The sequence below is a fragment of the Solea senegalensis genome, linkage group LG12 (assembly GCF_019176455.1).
Source record: "Solea senegalensis isolate Sse05_10M linkage group LG12, IFAPA_SoseM_1, whole genome shotgun sequence".
NCBI lineage: Eukaryota > Metazoa > Chordata > Actinopteri > Pleuronectiformes > Soleidae > Solea > Solea senegalensis.
This window is the reverse complement of record NC_058032.1, coordinates 9,031,593-9,046,313: the sequence shown is the minus strand read 5'-3', so window position 1 is coordinate 9,046,313 and position 14,721 is coordinate 9,031,593. Positions and strand designations below refer to the sequence as shown.

Here is a 14,721-nt window from a genome sequence, read left to right as displayed (position 1 = left end):
TTTTCTCTTTGGTAGGAAAGTGAAGACACACATCAAGATTATGACAAATTAGTTTATTATTATAATAATAATAATTATTATTATTGTTGTGACAGTGAAATTATTTAATCACATCAGACTGTATTTGTGAAATATTTGTGATATACTTAAATGAGGGTGTTTTGATCATTAAAAAAGAAAACATATTTATATTTACACTATGAACAAAAAGAAAATCAGCTAAATTACATCAACAGACAATTGCACGTTTGGCCTTTTCAGTGTGGCATAAAAACACCTGTGAGCGATTGGATACATACAAACAATAACACATTTCCGCTTCAGCTTTCACTACAAATAGTGTATAATCCGTTGCTATGGTTTTTGAGGTTATAGCGCCCTCTACAGATCATCATGAATGGTTACACTTGTGTGGGCAGGGTGGAGGTGGTGGTAGGGGAAACCACGCAGGACATGAATTACAGAGAGTATATTAAAGGTTATTAATTCCTCTTGCTGGCCACAGAGAAGTAAGCTTTCTCGATTTCAATGTCGGCGGGACACGTCTGTTTGAACTCGTCTCTGTCAGAGGCGTTTTCCAGGTATCGCCACACACCGGTGAACTGGCGGGGAATGTCAAAGTCACAGTACTTCTTAGCGGCAACCTGCAATAAATGGGAAGGCATGATATGATTAGGCTTATATGATTCAAATGGTCAGCTCGTCACCAAGTTCTGCAGAAGCCTGATAACGAGCTGTTCATCTGAATCAGGTGTGTTGGAGCAGGGCAAAATCTAAAACAGGCAGAGCAACGTTCCCTGAGGACCAGGGTTGGGAAACACTGTATTAAGGTAAAAAAACAATCCATAAGTCGCTTTTAAAACTATATTATTGCCAAAGGAGAATACTGCGGCCTTTTACTTCACTGTAGATTATCCACATTTGTTACTTCCAACTTGGTGTTGGTGTGAACATAATCCTAATAATAATCCAGGGCTTCAAATAAATGCTGTGGCGTGGAAAAAGTACAGTGTTTTCCTCCAAAGTGTGTGAGTGGACATAAAGTGGAGACATTTCTGAACCAGAATACCAAACATTTCTCTACGGCTGCAGCGCCTCACCCTGATAACATGGAGTTTGGGCAGCAGGTTGCAGTCAGCTAAGGTGAGGCGGTCGCCGTCCAGGAACTTGCGCTTGGAGATGCCGATCGTTTCTCGTGAGTTGTGGTCAATTTCCTCCGGGAGAGGAGAGTTCAGGTAATTATCCAGACGTTTGAACTCCCGCAGCAGGTTCTTTTCTTGGACTGGAGGATGAGAAAACACAGAGAGAGGTTTGTACTAATGCAGTTTGGCCACAGGTGGCCAAAAATTGTTTTACATTTACCCAAATATCTATGTTCAATTTAAAGGTCTATTTGGTTACTTGTAGTTTTTTATTTGGCAGAAATTGGAGATAAAATAAGCAAATCCTTAGGTGTACAACACCTGATTGCATTCTTGTTTTTTATGAGCCCAGAATGAGCCTTTTATATTTATATCAGGAACTGGGTCAGCTCTGCAGAGGCTGCCATTTTGACCACTGTGTTTGGATTTTTGTTTGATTACACATGTTCTCCAACACATTAGGAAGGTAAGGAAAAGATTTTGCAGGATAGGTGCAGAGGGACTGATAACTGGCTTAAACTAATCATGCGTTAACATTTACAGGTCATTGCTTGTTCAGTTTAGGACAACCTCGAGAATCAGGAGAGCCATTTCTGACCCCCTCTCCACCTAAATATAGTTAATCTGGACCCTCCACAACCTATTTGACCCATAAAATGAGTGAAATCTAAAGCCTACGAAAAGAAAACTGCTGTTTTTAACCAGTTAGCAAAGGAAACAGAGGCCTATACCTTGAAATAAACCACAGAACTTTGTGGATTTATTTGAGTCCGTACGTTTATTTCTTAACATAAAAGTGACCCACTTTGAAATAAATAACAGTGTTTTATGGATACATTTTATGTAGTTCATGCTTGAGAAAGAGTGTGGATGCAAAGATGGACAGAACTTTGTTCGTGTACACATGACTTAATTTCAATGTTTTGCGAATGGCTTTCCTTATTTCCATATGTGACACATTTTTAGCAAATATTAATATGAATTAAAAATAATAATAAAAAAGTCAGATTCAGGAGGACATTGAAATTGAACATAAGAACAGATGATACGTTTTTGTAATTGTACAAGACTCAAGATGATGAAGTTATATTCAGTTACTTTCCTTCACTGGCTTTGATAGATTTAGGAGAAACCAATAAGAGTTGCCATGTGTTCGACAAGCCATAAGAAACCTTTCTTACTGGCATTATTGGGGCTGTTTTTGATGAAAGCGGAGAACTTTGCAAAAATGTCAGCGCCCACGTCAAAGGACTCTTTGTTCAGCGGGCTGAGATGAGGATACCTACAGAGGAGACACCACGTTCACCACACGCACACTTCACTTATATATATTTGCACTGCTGCATAATGACGGGGTGTGGCGGTACCTGGGAGGGGCCAGTGTTTGTTCAAGGAACTCCTCGATCTTGATGAAGTCTGTTTTGAGTGTGCCATTGAAGAGGAGAAAAGGAGGGTTCGTCCCTGGAGCCAGGTCCTTGAGCTCTGCCGGCTTCCTTGAAAGATGGACACGGAAAGTTGGACGAGTTGGACATGTAGTCGTCCTTCAGTGCCACAACTAGACTCTTATCAACTGAGTTATGTAGATAGCGGTGTTGTCAATATTATATGTTCCACTCAGGATGAATGATTTCAAACATGTTGGTTTAGTTATAAAAACAGTGTGCTGGGAGTGGCTGCCTATTTCAGAGGGCCACTCTGTGTGTGTGTGTGTGTGTGTGTGTGTGTGTGTGTGTGTGTGTGTGTGTGTGTTCTGAATCACTCAATTATCAACATCCTTTCAAAGTTTCCTGAACTTATTTGCTCACGGGTAATGACCCTGAGAACTTCACACAATACAGGTTCGATTAAAGAGGGTGTTTGTTTGCTTAAAGCGACACAGAGCTCTTTGTACGTGTCACAGATTCCACCCCTTTAACTTCTCCTGGACAGGGTGAGCAACACACACACATTCATTGACAAGTGAGCAATGGTTTGAATTACTAAAGAAGAAGAAGAAGTTCTCAATTTCTCGCTTGATTGCTTCTTAATAAGTGTTCTGTGTGTGAGTAAGTGAAAGAAAGAAAGTCCCTGCGTCCAGATGCTCAGGAAGTGTTTGTGCCAGAGCATAGAGCTGCTTACTTCCTCATGTCAACTGTGGTCACTGTAAACTTCACTCCCTTCAGCCACAGGACCATGAAGAGCCTTTGGCAGAAGGGACAGTTCCCCACGTTCTCGCCGTCGTGTCCAGCCTGAAAAGCACAGAAAATGTAACATTTGTTATTTACATTCCTCTTCAAACTGTCCCTAACGCTCCAGTTGCTGTGATTCTGATTCTCTTGTGTAGTAATAAACATGTGGGAGGTGTGTCTGGGATATTTTAAGGCAGTTTCCTCCTCGAAGGGGGAAAAAAAACGGGCATTGTGTTTTTCTGAAGCAGAAAACAATGCTACCATGCTCGTTCCCCCTTCATTCAATGAATGACAACACAGTCAGTCTGTGTTCAAATTAAAACCCCTGACTGATCTTACTACATGTTAAAAAGGAGGAAATTATTTACATATAATAATATGGAAACCACATAAATTGTTGAATTCATAAAATAATAATGGAATAATCTGTACCAAACACTTTTTCCTGGCACTAAACAGTGATTATAGAGTAATTTCCTGCCTTCTGAGTCCACACTAACTATTTCCCCCTTGTTTCCAGTCATTATGCTGAGATACTCCAACAGAGTAATGGCTATAAATTCATACTATTTAGTGAATCTTCTCTTCAAACTCAAACAATAAAACCCACCAAATGACATGCTATTCCTTGGCATTTAATTCCTTGGAGTGTCGAATGTTTCATTTACCGAGTTAATCCACTGTCTCCTGTGTTTTGAGCTTCTTTTGACCTTTAAACGTTTGTAACATTTCTGCACTGATATCATCAAAAAAAAACACATCTGTGTTCAATCAAGAAATAGAACAATTGTTGAAGTAATGGATGGCTAGACTGTGTGAACATCTTGGTACATATTTTACTGTCCATCTCAGAGGTGGAAGGTAATGAATTACATTTACTGGCATTGCTGTAATTGAGTAGGTTTTTTGTGTAAAGCATTTGTGACCTTGATGTCAGTAAGATGTCAGTAAGATGGTGTCAAAATGTAAATAAAATAAAATAAACCATTTCAAGAGCCACTGCGGAGTGGCTGAAGAGCCACATATGGCTCTAGAGCAGGTTTCAGGCCCCTGATTTACTTTAAAATCTAAAAATACTTTTAAACATACTTCACTCATTGCCATAGAATAAGTCTTTAATATGTACTTTACTTTAAGGGCCTTGCTTGGTGGAGGCTGCCATGTTTCTAAAGCGAGAAAGGCCCCGAGTCATTTTGTATTTTGTCAGTAAAACAATTCACGTAAGATTGTCCCCTTGTCCTTTTTGCATGACACAAGGAAGAAGCCCAACCTTGTTTAAAAAAAGGAACTTTTACTGAATAAATGTAACTTTTACTGAGTATCTGAGTAAATAGCTACTTTTTTTTACTTTGACATTTTTCAACCAGTACTTTTACTTACTTCTACTTCAGTAAAATGTCATCAAAAATTGTGGCACTTTTACTTTTTGAGTACAATATCTCAGTACTCTTTCCACCTCTGCTGTATCTGAAGTGTGCATTAGTAAAAGTGGGTGTGTCCGCTCCAGGCTTGGGGGCGCCAGCCACCCTGCGCCGCTCTCTGCTCCTTCTGGACACTCGGTGATAAGATGGACGCGTGTCTCAGTGTCACAGCAGACGTCACTGATAAAAAACCGTGCTGCTGCTGTGACCTTCAGCGAGGGGAAAACAAACACCTCAGCCATCTGTAACATGTGGTGTCTGGAGACAGCGCCCATCAGAATGAGAGTTGACCTCTGATTGATGATGATCCCTGCCCGTTTACAGCACTCATAAGTGAGTGTGTTTGTATCAGTCAGATAAACATCTAAAGCTGCCTGCTGTGTCACAGCTGACTCTCCCTTGTTAAGTTACAATAATAATAAAAAAGAAGAAATGACTGACCTTAATGAACAACTCAATGGTTGGCTCTTTGTCAGAGTTCTGCCGCAGTGCCATCTTGTCCCAAATTATTATTACTTAAAATCCAATCAAATTCTCTCCTTCAGTCAGTGGCTCTGTGTGTGTCCCTGAAAATATCCACCCAGCTGAAAAGGAAACTGATTAGTTAGGCTGGCTTCAAGTGCCGTTATGGTCATGGATGTCAAGAGTAAAAGTGAAACACCTCCCAGCTGCTTGTGTTTTGTCTGAGAGCTCCTTGGAGGCTATCGCTCTGAACATACTTTACAAGTCAGAAGGAGAGGGGAGGATCCACAGAGAGAGATGGGCGGGGTGCACGCTCTTATAAATCAACATCTGTGAGGAAAAGTGCTTAAAATAGATAGATCCCTTTGCATATACTGTTATAACACAGCACGCCAATAACACGGACATGTAGGTGATTCATTTAGGAGCTCAAATAATTCACTTTTCTTCACAGGATGGCTGTTGTTGATATACACTGCAGCCACTGTGGCCAAGAGAGCAGCAACACCTCGTTTCATTTATGAGAGAAAGTAGCTTTCAGCCTCACATCTGAAGCACAGTGTTTTATTATACAACAGGAGTGTTAAGAAGGCATTGGTTAAAGGTTGCATTTTCTATTAAAATGTTTTTACTACACTTAAAGATAAATGAAATGAATATCTCTCTGTGTATTATCATATCAATACATTATCATTATTATTATTTGCGTAGTCAGCTGCAGAAAGGACAGCTCCCCTATGTTCTCATCGTCACGTCCAGCCTGAAAAGCACAGAAAATGTTTGTTTTGTTATTTATTCTGCTCAAATAGTCCTAACGCTCCAGTTACTCTGGCTCTGATTGTCTCCTGTGTAGTGATAAACATGTGGGAGGTGTGTCTGGGATATTTTAACGCAGTTTCCTCCTTGAAGGGGGGGAAAAACCTGGCATTGTGTTTTTCCGAAGCAGAAAACAATGCTACCATGCTTGTTCCTCCCTCATTCAAAGAAAGACAACACACTAGTATTAGTATTAGTAGTAGTATTATTGTTGTTAATGTTATTTGCATAGTCAGCTGCATTCAAGTGAATGAATCAAGAATAATGTTTGACTCATGTTTCAATAATGCCATAACACTGGGAACAAGTAGCTCAGTCTGTGTGACATATTTGCTTTAGCTACAGGAATGTTAAAATGCATAGTATCTGAGAACATACTTTCAAAGTTATACAGTCTTCTGCATACTTATCATCATTAGCTCAATCAGCTGCCGTCAAATTCATACACATGAATGAACATGGGCATAATATTTCAATGATGTTGCGTTTGAAACCGTTTGAAAGTCACAGTGGCCAAATTTCTGCAAAGAATACTTTTACTTCTTATAGTTTACATCATGTAAGTTGCTGTTCATCTTATGAGTAACTTATAGAGTATAAGAGGTTTACCTGTAATGGGAATGTTTTAGTGTTTTTCTTGTCATACATACATACAGTGCACCTATGTCAGGCGGTTAAGTGTCTTGTACTGTAGACTAGTGGAGCCTGGAATCAAACCCCTTGTCCATTGTGAGCGATTATAAAAACATGGTGGTGCAAAATAGTGGCCTTCATAGAGCTGACCTGACTCCAGATATATAAAAAAAAAAACATCAATTCAAACTATTAGGTGATTATTTGTGAATTTAAAATAAATAAAGTATTTTATTATTTTATACCTCCATTTCTGCCAAATGGAAATAATCTCACCTTAAGTTTTACACTGGACATTGAAACTACAAAAAAAGCACATTTTTATTTGTTAACCTAGAATCCATAGCATCATCAGTCATAACATAAAATGATATTACTCTTTTGTCTTTTGTACCTGGTTTATTATGTTACATTACCACTCTTTTTTGTACCATGCTGTGAGGGAAGGATTTGATTATTCCTTGAGGTATTTCATGGGTATGTTAATTAATGTGTTCAGAAAAACATAACGTATGAATGTGACAGATAACTGTTTTCTTATGCCCTCCGAGATTTGGGGACTGGAGGCTCGCTTCAGTGTTTTTTGTAAATATGATCACTTACAGGAAACAGGGAAAGGGGAATTTTATGTCAAAATACTCAAAGTGTGGTGTAGACTTCCCCAAAACAATTAGGCAATATGATGCAACAGATTACAAGGAATTTAGAAAGAAAACACTTCAGTGGGTACTTGGCTCTGTGCCTCATTTATCTTATAAGATAATTTGGGGAATTTGTATCTCTGACAAGGAGGATTAAATTAAAAAATATGAATCCATGATGCCAATATTCCAAGCAAAAATATGATGAATAACAGAGAAAACATCCACTGCTTTTCTTTCAAATGTCAATAAACCCTAACCCAAGTCAAGAAAGCTCCCTGTCCATGTGTTGGCTCAGCCTCTCCTTAAAGACAACCAGAGCAGGCGGTTCCAATGAAACATGAGTCACTTGTGTTGACATTGCCAATGGGAGGTAAATTGAATTTTTCAGGAGTATAAGGTGGGAGTGTCACACACTCCCGCTCACACATGATTAAAACGTGGTCTTTCCCTTCAGAATCATCCGCAGATTATTATTATAGCGTTCGCTCCACTGACGGCTACAGTGGGAGTGTTTCTTTGAGCTGGTGTCATAAATGACCGGGGCGCTGGACAGAAATTTTGATTCACCATGACTGCAATCAACTGATAATATCCTGAGCTGAGTTATGTGTTGGTGTTAGGCTGCTATGGCAACAGCGATTTAAGGTTATTATACAACCTAGAGTTAAAAAAAATGTTTTCAGTTTACAATGTTGGACATAAGACCATGCAAGTTCAACATTATATTTGTTATGTAGTTAATTGGGTCGAGTTGGTTCATCTAAGTGAATTGAACCTTTAATCTTTTATTGTTTTTTTAAATTTTGCCCATGTTTATCCTCAGCTTGAGCTCCTTAGGCACCTGACTCACAAACAACAATGTGAAGTGTCTTATGAGGATTATTTATTACTATTAGTTATGTTGTTCATGTGTCTCTATTGTCATTTACTCATTTTTCACTTTCATTCATTCATTCGTCATTTTTCAGACTTCTAAAATGGCATCTTTTGCTGGGTTTTTATGACACACAATACATATCGTGACCTTTTTGAATAATGCACCTGGCAAATACTCCATATTACAAAAAACACTAACACTAAAATGAATAAAAACTAAACCAAAACCAAGCATTTACAAAAAATAAAAAACCTAAACTAAAACCTAATTAAAACTAACTAAAAAGATCCGAAACTATTATGACCTTGCGGCTCTCACAGAGCTTTGAGAAAGAGTGGATGAATTAAGTTTAAAATCACAGCCTTTATAGTAAACTGAAACCAGCTAAATCAGACGGAGCAGAGAGCTCCGATTTCCTGAGCAATCCTGGAAAATGACTAGCTCTTTCACTTCCTCTGCTATGGACAAAAAAGAAAGGAAAACCCGGAGAGAGATACACATATCTCCACAGGTCACACACACACAAACACAGCCACTGGAAGTGACCTCCTGGAAAAAAGTGCCTTATCTCCATGAACAAGACCCTCTCTGTTGACGACTCCATGACAATGAGTCTTGATTTTTGCCAATGCACACCCCTACACACACACACACACACACCCCCATGCAAACAGGTTAGGCCAAGATGTTATCCTTCCAACACCATCATAAAAAAACATGTCGGCGAGCCACTGCTGCTGCTCTGCAGTGAATTCACTTGACGATGTAGTGTTGTTGTTGTTGTTTCCAATATTTCCTTTGATATTGAATGATGCACCACAGCTGTTTTGACAGCAGGGAAACAGGTGATATTGATCACAGTAACGATGCAACCTGAAACTGAAACTAGGCAGAACTCTTGTGTTTTTCCATATACTGTGACCTGTAAATATCCCAAACTCAAAAGGTTCAGTTGTTAGTGTGATTTATTTATTTATTTATTTATTTTTTTTAACTGCAAAAGAAGGGAGGCTGTTTCTTGTAAACACAATGGCACCATTGACCTATATCGCCATCTCCCAGGCAGTTAATTGAACAGCAACTCACACACAACAAAACCCAGGGGTCTGTCATTGTGCAGATATACTGCACAATGACAGTACCATGGATTTTCGGCTTGGCTTTCTGCCTTCTGGCTCTGAGGATACACATGACACACGAAGCCCCTGACTTCTCTCGTAAGTGCCTCTTTTTTTTTTTAATAACTGCATGAGTTTGTCAGATAAAGTTAAAATGCTGACCAGTTACTTTTCAGGTTTTGTGTAAAAGGAAAGGAGGACTTTCAACATTCCTTGATTTATCTGCACATCCTGCTCCACAAACAGCTGGTGCAGCTCTTGCTGAGAGAGATTGAGAATCAGAATGAGAGGCGACACACTGGATCGTGATCTTAGATCTCCACAGGGCAGGACAAGATACTCCCATGGTGACAAATTAAACACAGTAGGGTTGAATTTATAAGTCGTAGAGCGGTTTTTGACCTCTGGAATGTATGACTCATATAACATTATAGTGAGAAATGACATATTCAGACATGGCCGATGGTATCTTTTGTCTTACTTACACGCCACTGTTGTGAGAAGTTCTGTGTATCTCGATCTGATGTGAAGCTGCAGCCTTCAGGGCCTAATAATAGTTCATTGTGACTGAGCGCCTGGTACTGTCTCCTCTTTGCTTTGTTTACGCTGCTACACACACACACACATTGCATTGACTTACATCAATTTGCTGGAGACTAACTCTAACCTTAACCATAATTACTGGCCTAACCCTGACCCTGACACTGATCCTGACCCAAATATGTCTTCACCTTAATTCCATTTGAATGTCACACCCTCCTTTGTTTATCCTGGCAAGTATTTTTATCATTATTATTATTATTATTATTATTATTATTATTATTGTTATTATTATTTATATATTATATAGCTATTTGTTTTTTTTCTTTAGTTGAAATTTGAAATTTAAGTCGTTATTTGTGGTTTTTATAGTTTGTTTGTTCTTACAATATGTTTGTTCAAGTTTACAGTTTAGGAATACATGTTTTAACATGTGACAGTAAGATAAATCAGCCCAGATAAGAGAACCATAACCCTAACCCATCAACTAAATGTCTAACTTTAACCAAAAAAATTCTAACCCTACTCCTAAAAGCAAGTCCTAACCCCTTAAAAACAAACCTTTAAATTTGTGAAGACCAGCCATGATAATGCCAACAAATTCAAAATGTCCTCACAAAGATTTTAATCAAAATCTGTCCTCACTACAGACACGTACACACAGGAAGCACACATGGGAGGGGAGACTTCATTTCACTCTCTCTGTTTCATTGTTGTGTATGTTTGCATGTGTGGTCATAGTCCAAATAACGTCTTGGACAGCTACACCCAGAGACTGAGACACCACCCAGTGACAATCAGGAGCTGCACGGGCTAAAAAAAGCAACGTGAACAATACTGGACGTCTAAATTGTGTATTTATAGCTACCATCATGGTGAAATAATTGTTATTGTTTCAAATCAAGATGTGTTGGCCGGGGGCCTGATCCTGTAGTACTATAGTCACATAATGACACAAAACATAAAAGGAAAAGGACGAGACAATGACATCAATGCAACACTGTCTTCAGACTTACTATAACATTATATTTTTATTTACTGACGTAAGCATCAGACATGCTTCCAGGATGTTGTCCAGTTTCTCTTGTGTCTGGCTGGGTATTGGCGAGCTTAAATGACATGCAATCAGCGTTGAATGATGTGCTCTTTCAGACTATCTTCAATCCATTTTGAAGAACCACACGGCTCATGCATGCGAGGGAAGCACACTCACCATCGAGTGTCCCTTCAGGACGTCCGTGGCCGTCTTGTCTGCTTTCTATGGACGACGTGTTCCTAATCAGTATCTATGTCCCTCCGCAAACGCTAACGCGACAGTGGAGGAGGAGGACACAGCCTGCACCTCACCTGTTGCTATCGAGGTACATGAAGTGTGATGAATGTAATCTCAATGTGTTTTCTTTCCTGAGTGACTCGTGCATGCTGCAGATGACAGCATCAGCATGTTTTCCTGCCATTGCAGAAAGTTATGTCCGAGTGTCAGGATCGGCATTCCTGTCACATCCCAGTCTTCAGTCCAGTTTTTGGACAGGACCCATGTCCACTCACCAGCAAGTACCTCCTAGTCTCCTACAAGTGCAGACCAGGTAGGCCTGATGTTTGGACACTGTAATTTGTGTAAAGCTGCTATGCTTTGTGACTTTGCACTTGTTATAGACGACAGAGAGAAGGGAGGGAGGTAAGGTTTTATCTTTGCCAAGAGACGTAGAGGGAAAAATATATTTTGACTGAACTTATCTGTTTGTTTAGTTTAAAGCAGCTGTCCAAAATCACACCAAGGTTTCTGACAGGAGAACGGGCAAGAGAAGCTAAAGGGCCAATAGTGTGGACACAGTTGTCCACTTGCTCAGGTCGTCCAAAAACAACAGTCTCTGTCATGTTTTCTTTGAGGTATAGGATGCACACAGAGTGAATACTGAAAGGAAAACAATGAAACATGGAGTTTCCACATGGTGAAGACACACATACAATGCAACAAAAACAACAGCATTAGTAATTCAAGTAGACATGACGTCTACTATGCTGGATTATGTACAGTATGTCAGGAAAAGAAGCACAGGAACAATAGAACATATGCTGTGGCCAAGAGGAAAGGAATTGGGCTAGCAACCAGAGAGTTGCTGTTTCAAATCTGGGGATGGATCGAGGGACGGTGCCCCGTGCCTGCTTTGTGTGTGTTCACCAACTCATTCTACTTGTGCTGTGCTTATTTTTGTTTGTTTTGTTTTTTTTAGAACACCATCGCACAAGACTGGTGTGTGAAAATGAGCGTCTGAGGCTGATGTGTAAAAATGAGACTGTCCTCGCCATCTACTCTGCCACATTTGGACACCTTCTGCACGGCAGTCCCTACTGTCCTCAGGAACCTGCATCACACACTGACATGGGTGGACACATAGTGGAACAAATGTCATTTGTGTATTGACGTGGCCAGTAAATTACTAATGTGACCTAGTTATCTATTAGAACAGTGGTTCCCAAACTTTTTCCTGTCATGGGATGAAACTATCTGACCTAACTTTAACTGGATACATATGTCAACTGACCAACTTTTTAATTGTGGAAATAGAATAGAAATGTACCTGCTACTCCTTTCACAAACATTTGCTGCATGCCTCATTTGCGTAGATCATTGACTTCAAAGCACCTCCCAGTTTGGGAACCACTGTCTTATAATGCAGTCATAAAAGTTAGGAATTTTGCAAGATAAATAAAACTGGTGATTAACTTAGTGCAACTGTTCTCTTCAGAATTTTGTGAATTCATTTCTTTTCATTTATTGATTTGTCTCTGACAGAGTGTCTGTCACCTTTGGCTCTGAGGAAGGTGTCGCGCAGATGTCACGGTCGAGCCAACTGTTCAGTCCTGGCTGACATTCAGACCTTTGGGGACCCGTGTTTCCCCGGCACCAGGAAACACCTGCGGGTCTCCTTCACTTGTGGTAAGTGACAGGATGTTAGTGCTCATGACCGAGGCAATATGACTTGTACCATTATGTAAAAAAAAAACAAAACCATCTCATTTAATCCTTAGTTCCTCAGTATCTCCTGGAAGACGTGGGTCGAGGGTCAGTGGATCCGTTCTTGATTTCGGACTACACGCACGGTAAGAGTGCAGGACTGGATTATGTGGGCTTGAAAGCATGCAGCAGAGTTAGACTGGTGTCTGAGCCCAGACCCCTCTCACCTGCAGGTGGATGGTACACTGGCCCCACCTACAGGCCTCAAAATGTGCTCTTAACCAACTCTCTGGAGATCTTTGAAAAAATATGGGGTATGTGCACAGATGCTTATAGACTTCAGGATACAAACTTTGTTATTGCTAGAGAGATTATATTTTATAGTTTTTGAAAATATGTTAAATTAGTTCACAATCAGAGTCCCTCTAACCCTTTTCATATCCTCAATGTCGTCCTCCTCCAAGCCTCTACACCAGGCTTCCTTTGATGGTTTTGTATAATACCTGTATATTTGTATACAGTGTCAGTGTTAGTGTGCATTCAGGAAGCTTTTAAAAGGTGTAAGTAATACAACCTTGTTTAATGTGCCTTTTCACCATTTCTGTGCCTAATGATCCATCCAAATGGAAACTTCTGTCCACAGGAAACCATAAATTGTCAGACGAATTCCTGGCTTTTCGACACACTTTTCAGTACAGTACAATTTGTGTTTTCAACTGTGTTATCAAAATGCCTTACATCAACACATCTCTGTAAACATTTACCTGTTTTGAGTTGAAGTTTTTGAAGGTTTTTTTGTTTCCTTTTTAGTTAAACACCACATGATCACCCCAAACCACATACATCATACTCACTGCAACTGTGATTGTTGGTTCCTCTGATGGGAAACTTGTTGCAGACATCTACAGTATGTACTTTTCATCAAACTAATTTCCCCAGGTCTACCAGAGAAGGTGGCTCTGTACTTTGTGTCTGGCATTTGTGCCGGTCTGGTTTTCCTGCTCTGTCTGTTTGGCCTGCGCTCCACGCTAGTGAGAGACGTCAAAGATCTGGTTTTCGAGCTGAAAGAATCTCGCAAGGAGCGCAAGGAGCTCATGGTGGACCTTTACGACGACGAGATCTCGGACACGTCGTCCTTCTGTCGTCTCACAAAGTCCCACCACACGACGGACATCTTCAGCCCATCCACGCTCGCACTAGAGATGGTTGATCGTGGGCTGGAGCAGAGGCGGGACCTGCCCAACGGAGACATTTGGCCACATGAAGACTCCAGCCCTTACGCCATTCACATGATTAAAACCTACAATAATTGACAGTGTTCGTGCACTGGTGAAGGTTACAGCACACTCTGCTGTAAAATTTAAGATGCAGACAGATGTAATGCACAGGTATTTGTTTTACTTATCTCTGCGCTCCATACATCCTTAATAAAATGTCATGAGACAAATGACGTAACGACGTAAAGACGTAACATACTAGTTAATCAGCTTCACCATAATGTTCTGTGAATTAATTTCATCTTTATTTGTCGCCTACATTTGATTGTAGGACAATGATGTAGAAATGGTGAGGCCAGTATATAGTGTAAACTTTCATAGAACATATTACAGATGAGCTCATATGTAATGGTGTATTCAACGGTGTTACTGCTCCACCCCCAAATATCACACTAATTTGGCAAAACAAGTAATTAAAAAAAATTTCACTAACTTCCAACAAATCGAGGTCAATTCAATGTAATTGAATTTCCATATGTCTGACACTGTCACCAACAACCGACCGTTACATTTATATGGTCTTTAAGGACAGATATTAGGGCAGTGACATTGTTGAGAATGGAGATTGTACAGGTGTTACTAATAATGTGGTCAATAATAAAATTGTACCAATGCAGTTAGACTGGTGTATATAATTCATATGTTCAATAATAGAACTAAGGAA

General features: G+C 39.8%; 2 protein-coding genes across 3 annotated transcripts; one reads left to right on the top strand and one right to left on the bottom strand.

Annotated features, from left to right (window-relative positions):
• Positions 1-70: 70 nt before the first annotated feature.
• On the bottom strand, positions 71-5,444 carry clic2 (chloride intracellular channel 2). The gene is made up of 6 exons (XM_044040921.1): positions 5,173-5,444; positions 3,261-3,370; positions 2,510-2,635; positions 2,324-2,424; positions 1,101-1,282; positions 71-644 (listed from the first exon to the last, which is right to left on the bottom strand). Exons 1-6 carry the CDS (start codon positions 5,224-5,226, stop codon positions 483-485), a joined length of 735 nt encoding a protein of 244 aa, XP_043896856.1. The 5' UTR covers positions 5,227-5,444; the 3' UTR covers positions 71-482.
• A 3,740-nt stretch (positions 5,445-9,184) lies between these two features.
• On the top strand, positions 9,185-14,677 carry si:ch73-335m24.2 (protein eva-1 homolog C). 2 transcript variants are annotated; one of them, XM_044040919.1, is made up of 8 exons: positions 9,185-9,380; positions 10,974-11,182; positions 11,284-11,407; positions 12,056-12,208; positions 12,619-12,762; positions 12,855-12,926; positions 13,014-13,094; positions 13,720-14,677. In XM_044040919.1, the coding sequence occupies exons 1-8, from the start codon at positions 9,296-9,298 to the stop codon at positions 14,091-14,093; spliced, it is 1,242 nt and encodes a 413-aa protein (XP_043896854.1). In that variant the 5' UTR covers positions 9,185-9,295; the 3' UTR covers positions 14,094-14,677. The 2 variants fall into 2 exon arrangements, with proteins under 2 accessions (XP_043896854.1, XP_043896855.1); XM_044040920.1 differs by lacking the exon at positions 13,014-13,094 and having other exon boundaries at positions 9,188-9,380.
• The last annotated feature ends 44 nt before the right edge of the window (positions 14,678-14,721 follow it).

Bases quoted from the DNA above. Each gene is read 5' to 3' on its own strand.
- clic2 (XM_044040921.1), bottom strand. From the start codon at position 5,226: ATGGCACTGCGGCAGAACTCTGACAAAGAGCCAACCATTGAGTTGTTC. The intron at 2,636-3,260 runs GTAAGCAGCTCT...CCATCTTTCAAG, and splicing joins ACCACAGTTGACATGAGGAA to GAAGCCGGCAGAGCTCAAGG. The intron at 1,283-2,323 runs GTAAGAAAGGTT...CTCATCCTCCAG, and splicing joins AAACAGCCCCAATAATGCCA to TCCAAGAAAAGAACCTGCTG.
- si:ch73-335m24.2 (XM_044040919.1), top strand. From the start codon at position 9,296: ATGACAGTACCATGGATTTTCGGCTTGGCTTTCTGCCTTCTGGCTCTG. The intron at 9,381-10,973 runs GTAAGTGCCTCT...GTGCTCTTTCAG, and splicing joins CGAAGCCCCTGACTTCTCTC to ACTATCTTCAATCCATTTTG. The intron at 12,927-13,013 runs GTAAGAGTGCAG...TCTCACCTGCAG, and splicing joins GATTTCGGACTACACGCACG to GTGGATGGTACACTGGCCCC.